Source organism: Microtus ochrogaster, unplaced genomic scaffold, assembly GCF_000317375.1.
Source record: "Microtus ochrogaster isolate Prairie Vole_2 unplaced genomic scaffold, MicOch1.0 UNK207, whole genome shotgun sequence".
Classification (NCBI taxonomy): Eukaryota; Metazoa; Chordata; class Mammalia; order Rodentia; family Cricetidae; genus Microtus; species Microtus ochrogaster.
In genome coordinates, this window is record NW_004949305.1 from 70,702 (window position 1) to 81,762 (window position 11,061).

The 11,061-nt window shown below is 40.3% G+C and overlaps 2 protein-coding genes across 2 annotated transcripts; both read left to right on the forward strand.

Moving 5' to 3' along the window:
- Positions 1-44: 44 nt before the first annotated feature.
- On the forward strand, positions 45-953 carry LOC101999421 (olfactory receptor 140). The gene has a single exon (XM_013355586.1). The coding sequence runs from the start codon at positions 45-47 to the stop codon at positions 951-953; it is 909 nt and encodes a 302-aa protein (XP_013211040.1).
- A 5,443-nt stretch (positions 954-6,396) lies between these two features.
- LOC101997439 (olfactory receptor 4C3) lies at positions 6,397-7,397 on the forward strand. Its single transcript, XM_005372142.2, has one exon. The coding sequence runs from the start codon at positions 6,471-6,473 to the stop codon at positions 7,395-7,397; it is 927 nt and encodes a 308-aa protein (XP_005372199.1). The 5' UTR covers positions 6,397-6,470.
- Positions 7,398-11,061: the final 3,664 nt, after the last annotated feature.

Sequence of the window (11,061 nt, forward strand, 5' to 3'; positions counted from 1 at the left end):
TAGCTGAACTTCCCAGGTAAGTCTCTGGATGCAGCGGGGACTTCATGGATAATCCACGCAATATCACAGAATTTTTCATGCTGGGACTCTCCCAGAACCCCCAGGTGCAGAGGATGTTGTTTGTGATTTTTCTGTGTGTCTATTTGGTCTCTATTGGAGGCAACCTACTTATAATTGTCACAATCATTTTCAGTCCCACCCTGGGCTCCCCTATGTATTTTTTCCTTTCATATTTGTCCTTTATTGATACTTGTTATTCCTCTTGTATGACACCCAAACTCATTGCTGACTCCCTGCATGAGGGAAGGGCCATCTCTTTTGAGGGTTGCTTGGCCCAGTTCTTTGTGGCTCATTTATTGGGAGGAACTGAGATCATTCTGCTCACAGTGATGGCCTTTGACCGCTATGTAGCCATCTGCAAGCCCCTGCACTATACCACCACCATGACCAAGCACCTCTGTGGTGTGCTGGTGGCAGTGGCTTGGCTGGGTGGTTTCTTGCATTCATTGGTTCAGCTCTTTCTGGTTCTTCAATTGCCCTTCTGCGGACCCAATGTAATCAATCACTTTGTGTGTGACTTGTACCCTTTACTGGAACTGGCCTGCACCAATACACATGTCATTGGCCTGCTGGTGGTGGCCAACAGTGGTGTGATCTGCCTGCTGAACTTCCTCATGCTGGCAGCCTCGTACATTGTCATCTTGCGCTCCTTGAGGTCCCACAGTGCAGAGGGTAGACGGAAAGCTCTGTCTACCTGTGGGGCCCACTTCACTGTTGTTGCTTTGTTCTTTGTGCCCTGTATATTTATTTACATGAGGCCATCATCTACTCTGTCCATAGACAAAATCGTAGCTGTTTTTTACTGTATTTTGACACCCATGTTTAACCCCCTCATTTACACTCTGAGAAATGCAGAAGTGAAAAATGCCATGAAGAATCTCTGGAGAAAATGAGAAATTCTAAGTGGAGAACACAAGTTACAGTGGGGAAACAAATCATTGATATAAGAATTCATATTTTGTATGGGATCTAAGAGCAACTGTCAAAATTTCAGGATAAAACTGCAAGAATGCAGGCAGGTGCTAGCTACTTATCCCAAAATTCTGACAATTACTCAGGTCCTATACAAAATATGAATTCTGTATTTCTACCCACAGCTAGGGTCTGTGTTCAAGTTCATGGCCCATGTTGCCACTAGGGCCCATGTAGAAGTCCAGAGTCTGGGTTCCAACCTGTGGTGCTGTTGGAGTCTGGGAATCATGCTACAGCCAGGGCCACAAAGATTTGTGTGGCCTATAATTCCCTGTGGTCATCTGGCTGCTGCCGAGGGTCATGTCTGGGTCCATGGCCCAATAGCAGCCAAGGTCTAAGTTGATGCCCTTGGCTTTTGTTTTCCCCAAGGGTCATGTGGGATTCCTGAGGTCAGGTTAGTCACCTGAATCCATGTTGCTGTCCAAGGACCATGCTACATCCGGGGCCATATAGATCTGAGTGGCACATACCCAATGTCATGGTGACTCCATGCCAGAGTTGTAGCTGGCGGGGGATGTCTAGGTTTGTGGTTCTCTCTAGCCAGGATCTGGGTTGATATCCAAGGCTCCTGTGACCATTGAAGGCCATGAAGATGCTTGACGACTGGGGCCATGCTAGTGTCTGAGGGCCATAGTGCTGCTGGGGCCATGTCAAACTGCCACAGGGGCCATGGTGAGATTCAGATCTAGCCACTGCCAAGGACCATGTCTGGGTCCACGGTCCCAATGTAGTTGCTACACTGCTGAGGTCTTTGTGAAATCCAAGGTCCATGTTGCCACCAAAGATCATATGGAAGCTCAGGGTTGGGGCTGCAACCTGTGGCCTTGTTGGTAGCTGGGGACCACACTGCTGCCAGAGACATCCTGATCTTAGTGGCCTGTCCTTCCACCTGGAGCCAAGATACTGTCCAGGCCCAGGTTGCAGCCCAGAGAGCCATGTTTTGGTCCATGGTTCAGCAGCAACTGGGATCTGTGTTTGTGTCTGTGGCCTGTGTCACCTCAAGTGGGGTCATAGGAACCATGCATAATGAAATCAGAGGACCATGTTGAGCCAGCCCCACCCTTTGCTGGCTCTGGGAAAGCTGAGCCTGGCTCTTGATGGACACTGTAGCAAGAAAGCTGGTGTTGACCCTCATGGGAGAGCTGGCTCCTGCACTCAGGAGAGATGACTCCACCCCTCACCACAGGCAAGGGAGAACTGACCCTAATGATATGGCTGTAGGAGAGCTGTCTCCACCCCTGGCCTGACTTGGGAGGCCCTGAGGGCCTGGACTGACCAGCTCAGTTATGGATTAGGCCCACAGCTGGGCCTGGGGCTGGTCCACTCTAACATCTACTCCATTTGGGACCTGCTGGAGCTTGTGAAAGGACTGGTCCTGTGGAACAATACCTGCAGAATCTCTATGACGCGGAGCAGCTGTGGGATAACCCAGAGTTCCAGTGAGAACCCAGTGACGACGGTGTGCCAGACACCAGAGGCCTTGAACCAGGTCAGTGATTCATTGCAATGAACATTTGCAAGTAAAGCTGATTGGACAAAAGTGTACACTGTGTGACTCACCATGGCTCCCAATGCTACCACCACCAAAGAAGAGGTGTTAGAGAGATGGGAAAGATGAAGTACTGAAGAGGGTTCTTTTTGTCTGTGTGTTTGGTTTGGTTTGACTTTTAAAGATTTGGGGAGATTGCTGTAGGGGTGAGGGGAGGATATGGGGGTACTGGGAGGTGAGTGGAATTAGGGTACATGATATGAAATTCCCAAAGAATCAATAAAAAATTATTTTAAATTAAAAACCAAAAAAAATTGCATGAATGTGTAAATGTGTAAATGTATGCATATACCCATACTCACGATTATCAGATTAAATGATTATACCACAGCTCAGTTCCTTTTTAAGAGTTCACCCTAAACTGAAGAATATGGAGGGGCAATCTTTGTCTTCCTCACCTGTGTTTAAGAGGGATCTCCCACAGCCTGGGATACTTAGTGTCTGTGATGAGCGGGGTGTTTTTTGTTGAGGATTAGTAACCTGTTTCTCCACGCTGGATGATGCACTTGCATCCTTTAGTCTCTGATACTTCAACCTGCATGTTGTGCATCTCTAACATCTTGGGGTCTCCAAAGCGATCCAGGCTTCAATTTCACAGCTTCATGAAACGACCTCTCTAGGCCTCTATTCAGGGACACCCTGCCACATTCCTGGCTTCAGCAGCTTTCCTTAGGCATAGAGGCAAATTTCATGACTTGTTTCTTTTATCTTTGACTCTAAAGCCAGAACCACATGGACAAAGATGCCAAGTTTTGCTGCTTGCTGGGGCTGGAATATAATCTCCTCATTCAATTACATCTTCACCAGTTTTCTGTCCTTTATTGCCTAAGCTTGGCTATGCTGAGACTAGCTCTGTAGACTAGCTGACCTTCAGTTTCTGAAATTCCTTTATGGCACTTTGTGAACTCACTCTCTCTAGATACTAGAAAGATGCTGGGCATCTTAAGAAGCAGGTGAGAAGTTTCTTCCTTAAGAGACCAAACTGTATTCACAGGGATTAATTAAAAGATGGTCTCCACATTGTCCCAACTTGTGACCTGAAGTTGCATCTAATGCTGCTACAGTAGTTGATCCTGTGAGGGTGGGGTCATCACCCTCAGAGAGGCTGAGAGCATGTGGGGCTAAAAATCCCCCTGTCATAGTTCCACCTTAAAAATAACCCCTTTCAGTCAAAGGGGAAGAGTGTTCTCTGAGACTGTGTGGATGAAAACTCTTTGTATAAAGCAGGGTGACCAAGCCACTTAACCCTTCAGTGATGCCTGTCTCCCTGGCCTTAAGTAGCACTGCCATTCTGACTTGACAAAGCTAGATGAAGCAGAAAGATCAAAGTTATATGGACAGGGCACAACAGCAGAAAGACCTACTATCCAGTCATGCTTCTAATTCAAAACTCCTAAGCGACTTTGAAACAACTGCTCTCCTGAGTCTCAAAGCGACCAAGAGGATGAGATTTTGAAAGTTTTGTTCTTCATCAAATAAAAGGGAAGTGGTGATGAATGATTTCTTGGCTCTTTGTAAATGAATGGCTGACCCATTTTTTATTTTACATTTACATCGATAGTAGCAGGAAGTTTTCAGCTAAGACAAATTTCTTTAGTTAATAACATCTGCTTTGTTGTTTTTTTCTTTACTCATAACAATTGCTTTGTGTCATTATAAAAATAATTTAACTGTCATCTAAGATTAGAAGAAATATGAAATTATCAATTTGAGATCATATGTCTGGGCTATCCTGGAAGATCCTTTATGAACTTTTCCAGGTTCACTAGTCTATGATGTTGGGATATGAGAAAATTGTGGAGCTTCTGTGGTGTGCACAGATCAAGTCAATGTAAGTTTTATATATTCTATTTTCATTATAATTTAAATTTTACTTACTTAAACACAGGTTCTTGCTATGTAGTCCTTGCTTGCCTGGATCTCATTGGGTAGCTCAGGCAGGCCTTGAACTCACAGCAATCTCCTGTCTTAGTATCTTGACTATGATAGTTATAGGCATGCATCACTAAGCCTGGCTTGATAATCTATTTTTAAAACAAAAAAATCCAGAAAAAACCACAGGGGTAATTTTAGTAGAGGTTTTATTGTGTTACATGGAATAGGTAACCCAAACAGGAGAGTTTATTTATTTTTCGTTTTTGTTTTTTTTAACTAGTTTTAAATGAATACTTTTCTCTACAGTCACAAAGATGAATCACAGAGATAAATGAACATGCCATTTTTATTTTAATTTACTATTCAGCAATATTTTATAAAATTCAGAGTAATTTTTTACCCCTTTTTCTGTTTGAGAATAAAGATTAGGTACTTTTCACATTTCATGTATATAACTTTGAAATGCCAGAACTCTGTCTGTCTTGATTCCTTTAGTCACACTAAGAATTGTTCATGATATTGATCATAGTAACAGTCGCAGGTATTATTTATTGAACACTGATCACATCCAGCTTCTTATAATCACACAGTATGCACTGCTTTCATGTCCTTTCTGAACATTTGGCTGTTCCAGATCTCTTTCATTTTAAAATGTTAGCCCTGCTTTGAATATTGATACACAATAATTGCAAGCAAGCTTGCTTTTATTTTATAGGTAAAAACACTGAGGCTTTGAAAAATTGTCCATTATCCATTAAGAACAATTGACAATGGCAGGATTCAAATATAGAGATATCAACCAACCAGTCCACAGTCCAGCCCACAGACACTGTGACAGGACTGCCTGGGTGCAAGTTTTACATCTGCCACAAATTTTCTATTTGTATTACTCAAAACAAAACAAAACAAAACAAAACGAATCTCTAAAAGCTAGGGGAGATAGAGTGTAGTGAACGGGCTCAAGACAACCCACAGTTGTTGAATGCAGTGTCTTGTTTTCTTCCTGTACAAGGTGAGAACTTACTCTGTGGGCATGTTGTGAGGGTTAAATAATCTGATGTATGTAGTGCAGTTTGGAAAGATCTTGGGGAGGGCTAAGCTCATGCAGGTGTTTGCTCTGCCATTGCTGTCTGGGCTTCTGTCTAGAAAATTTTGCCTAAAAGGGTAAGACAAGGGAAAAAATAAAAGATTTTTTTTTTTAAATTTGCAGAAAAAAATGTGCTAATCAGAAAGGTCTCTTTTCACTATTTATACTTTATTGCAAGGAGGTGAAAATTGTTTCTACAAATTTCAGGTCTGCCTTGTAGTCATTGTAGGGAATAGCAGATTTAACTAGGTGGATTTTAGTAAGGTGAGACAAGCAAAACCCAGAAGAATATAAAACATGGAAGCAGGGAAAACAAATTAGATTGGCTTCCTATATGCCATCCACAGCCTGGGATGCGGAAGCACAACAGTAAAGGAACAGAAGAGAAGAGTGGGGTATGCAAATCTCCACATTGGGTTTCTCGCCTGCTCCTCCTCCTCCTTCAGTATCAGCCAGCTTTACCATCAGACAGACTGACACAGAGGAAAGCAAGCATCCTTGAATAATCTTATTGGAATGCTTTCATTTGAAAGGAGTGGATTACCAGAAGTTGTCAGAGAGCTTAAATATTTTCTCAAATGCCATCAAATCGACCATGAAAATGGTCAGAGGTGCATCTCACTTGGAGCTAGAAAATTACTGGCTATTAAAAGTTCATTCAAAGCTGTGACTAAAGAAACTGAGATAATGAGTCATTATTTACAGCTAATAACTCGTGCCCAGTTAAGAAAAGGGCATATGCTAACATTTAATGAATAACAGAATAAATGTGTCTAAGATTTTTAGAAAGATACATGTTAAGAGGAGAGTGGAGTATTCAAAACAAACATTGCAACATTCCCAACCCCTGGAGTTAATTCTCTCACATATGTTTATTTTTACTTTATAGGAGAGCCTGCAATTACACACTCAGTACCCGTGGAGTCTATGGAAATACCACACAATATTACAGAGTTTTTTATGCTGGGACTCTCCCAGAGGCCAGAGGTCCAAAGAACTCTTTTTGTGGTATTCTTGATTATCTACACAGTCACGGTTTGTGGCAACATGCTCATTGTGGTCACTATCACGTTCAGCTCTAACCTTGCTTCCCCCATGTATTTTTTCCTTTCCAATCTATCTTTTATCGACACCTGCTATTCCTCTTCTTTGGCCCCTAAACTCATTGCTGATTCCTTGTATGAAGGGACAACTCTTTCTTATGAGGGCTGCTTGGCCCAGCTCTTTGGAGCTCATTTCCTTGGAGGTGTTGAGATCATTCTGCTCACAGTGATGGCCTTTGACCGCTATGTAGCCATCTGCAAGCCCCTGCACTATACCACCACCATGACCAAGCACCTCTGTGGTGTGCTGGTGGCAGTGGCTTGGCTGGGTGGTTTCTTGCATTCATTGGTTCAGCTCTTTCTGGTTCTTCAATTGCCCTTCTGTGGACCCAATGTAATCAATCACTTTGTGTGTGACTTGTACCCTTTACTGGAACTGGCCTGCACCAATACACATGTCATTGGCCTGCTGGTGGTGGCCAACAGTGGTGTGATCTGCCTGCTGAACTTCCTCATGCTGGCAGCCTCGTACATTGTCATCTTGTGCTCCTTGAGGTCCCACAGTGCAGAGGGTAGACGGAAAGCTCTGTCTACCTGTGGGGCCCACTTCACCGTTGTTGCTTTGTTCTTTGTGCCCTGTATATTTAGTTATATGCGTCCATCAACTACTTTACCTATAGACAAAAACATGGCAGTATTTTATGGTATTCTGACACCTATGTTGAATCCACTCATTTATACTCTGAGAAATGAAGAGGTGAAAGATGCCATGAGAAAGCTCTTCACACACTCAGAAATTCTAAGTACCTGAGTGCTAAGGAAAGTAATAGCAGGAACTCTATTTCTCTAAATGAAACAACTAAAGTTTGCTGTTTTCACTCCCAAATATCACCTTGTCACAGTTATCCATCCTACTATCATCATAGGCTTTAGGGCTTACAATCTTTTTGGCTGAAATTGCACAGTTTTATTATGGACTTGCTGTTTAAGATATATGACCTGGATTTTCATTATTGGTTTAGAAACAAGAAAACTATGTCACCTGTTGTGGTCAATTGAATTTTCAAAGTTATCTAGTTTCAAAACTCAATCAGTTATTTTTGGGAAATTATAACCCATTATGACAGGGTTCTCTACTTTTTAAAGGTATTAAGTGTATATCTCAATAAACCTGGAAAATATGTGAAGACAATTTATGTTTCCCAGTGTTATTTCAACAAATGATCTAGACAAAACTTTTAATGCAGTTTCCAGACATACGAAAGCAGTATCATTGTCATTAAATGACATGACAAGTTGGGTCTGTGTGATAATTGCGCTACAGAAAAGGAAGGAAAAGCACATCTGAAAATCCTTGAGGTTTAGTCACATATAAAGAGTCTTGTGGGCATACAAGATCATATCCATCATCGTCCTTTGTGACATTGGCAATATTGCTTTCACACTAGTTCAGACAGTCCAAGAGCTAGGCTCTGGAGACAAGCCAGATTCTCCGTCTTAGTTCCTATGCTTATTGCTGTAGTGATCATGAATAATCGACAAAAGTCTATAAGTCCAAGTGAGATCATGTCTTACTTACCTTGATGTGTATGGTTTCTTCCACTTAGCATTATCTTTTTTTCTGTCTACTCATGCTGTAGTGAATGATAGTATTTTCTACTTTTTAAAAGTATTAATATATTTTATAGTTTATATATATTGTCAAAGATGCACAACCTCAGCATAAGACTAAAATATATGACAATATCAGTGCTGCCAAGAACGAGGACTAGCAGCTATTTGACACTCTGTTAGTGACATAGTTGTATAGAAAGCCATTTGATGATATTTATCAAATTCAGAAGTCAAGCTGTTTGATTTGCCTATAGGTATTTTTTTTTAACAAAAATCTCATGCATATACGTGCAGAATTACAAACAACTGTATTCACCACAGAACTGTCTTTTTTTTTTCTTTTGGTAATAAATAATAGATTTTGGGACAGGGGTGCTAGAGAGATGGCCCTGAGTTTAAAAGCACTGTTTTCTCATCCAGAGGTCCTGAGTTCAATTCCCAGAAACCACATGGTGACTCCTAACCATTATAATGAGATCTGGTGCCCTCTTCTGTCAAATAAGCATATATGCTGGCAGAACACTGTATTCATAATAAACAAATCTCAAAAAATAGACAAGACATAAACAACAATAACAAAATAACAAGACATAAACAATCAAATAGGGGAATGTTTTAATAATATACACTAGATATGATGAGTTACTTTATAGTCAATCAAAGAAAATTAAATCAGGTCTATGTGCACCAACAAAGATGGTCTGGAAAGCAATATCGACTGAAAAAGTAGGTTGAACATAGATATAATTAGTTATATTGGTATATGACTGTAATACCAGCACTTAGGAGTAGGGATAGGAGGATCTTAAGTTTGAGAGCATCCTGGTTACATAGCCAGACCTTGGTGAAATAAAAAACAGAAATAAGCTGGGTTGTGGTATTACACAACTTTAGTCTCAGTACTCAGGAAGCAGAGGTAGACAGATTCCTCAGTTCAAGGCAGGCTGGTCTACAAAGGAAGTTTTAGGACAGCCAATGCTACACAAAGACACCTTGTATTGAAAAACCAAAAAAAAAAAACCCAGAAATAAAATGACAAACAAATGAACAAAGAAACAGTGTGTGTGTATGTGTGTGTATGTATATGTGTATATACATGAATATATATGTGTATATGTGAACGTATATGTCTATGTTATGTGTGCAGATGTATATATGTATATTTATACATATATGTGTGTAGGTATATTGTATGTATTATATGTTTATATGTATATAGATGTGTGTATGAATATGTATGTGCATCATACATGTATGTGTATATATGTGTATGCTATAATATTAATATAAAAAATTATTGAGTATTGTGGTTTATGTTTGTGTATATCAAACATGATTGAAGAAATGCTACCAAATTCATCATAGGATTTTCTTTATTCAAGACACAGAAAATAAGAGAAGATTTTTCCACATGTGAGCGCATTTATATATGATTAATACAAATGCAAAAATAAAATTAAAGAGACCTGGTACTCGTTAGAATGTTGCCTATCAACGCTCAGAAAATGACAATTGTCTTTTCTCTCAAAACAAGGCATTTTAATGCTTGGCAAATTACTTGGAAGTTAAAAGCACTTACTTCTCTCACAACAGGACCTAGATTCAGTTACCAGCACCCACATGGCAACTCATAGCTGCCTGTAACTCTGGTTCCCGGAGAACCTAAAGCCTTCTTCTGACCACTTTAGGCAACAGGCATATATGTGGTACACATGCACACATTCAGACACTAACACATACACATAAAATAAAAAATAAATATTCAAAAAATCCAAGATACTCTGTTGCAAGTCTGCTCCCATTGCTAAGAATTTCCTGTGTCTCCACATATTGAAGCACGTCTGTACTCATGACACATCCTGTCTGAAGTTAGCCTTCCTGTGGATCTCTCTACATCTCACCACCATGACTTCTTTACTCTTCAACCGTTTTTATTTTTTCTCTCTACTCTTCAATTACTGCTTCTCTGATATAACATCAGATACAGCTAAAAAGTTTGTAAAGCCTCTGCTGGCCTAAAAGGTGGTGACTACACCCTGGGTGTAAAGTGTTCATTCTTCAGCTTAACAAAGCAGCCTAGGCATCTACACCTTCCTGATGCTGTTTCCTTGCCCCCAGATGAGCACTTGTGCTTAGGCTACGCCCAGTATAAGGAGAGGCAATATGCAAGGAATAATAGATGTTAATTGCAGCTTGGTTCATGTTAGACAAGGAAATGAAAGACTACAGACTTGAAATAAAGTAAAAGTTTAGTTTTAAATTTTGTGGAAAACATGCCAAGAAATGGAAAGAGAATAGCAATGCTTGAAACTTTTATGTACAACAGTCTTGTGGGCTGGAAAAGTACTTAAAACAGTGTTTTCTTCATTTCCCCAAAATAGAATTTGGAATTTGAATGGAAATGAGAGTGAATACGTGTGTGTGTGTGTGTGTGTGTGTGTGTGTGTGTGTGTGTGTGTCTTGGCAATAAGACACACACATTTACATACAATGTTTCACAAACACAAAAAGACAAACAATGTATATTCTCACTAATATATCAAAGTCAAAGCATTTGATTTCACTGAGGTTGAGAGTAAAATAGTCACAGACACTGGGCTGGTTGGAAAAGAGGAAGAATAAGATGAAATTAGATAACAGGAACCAGACTACACTTATTTAGCAACAGTTGGTTCTAAATACAGTGGGTGACTATACTCACAACAATTTCTTATGTATTTTATGAAGAACAACAGAAGAGTTAAAGAGTCTCAATGCAAGTGGATGACAAATAATTTTAACGGGGTTGATAAACTTGCTATTCTGATTTGAATACTGACTTTGTTTATTGTATTGAAACCACATCATAAATATATATATAT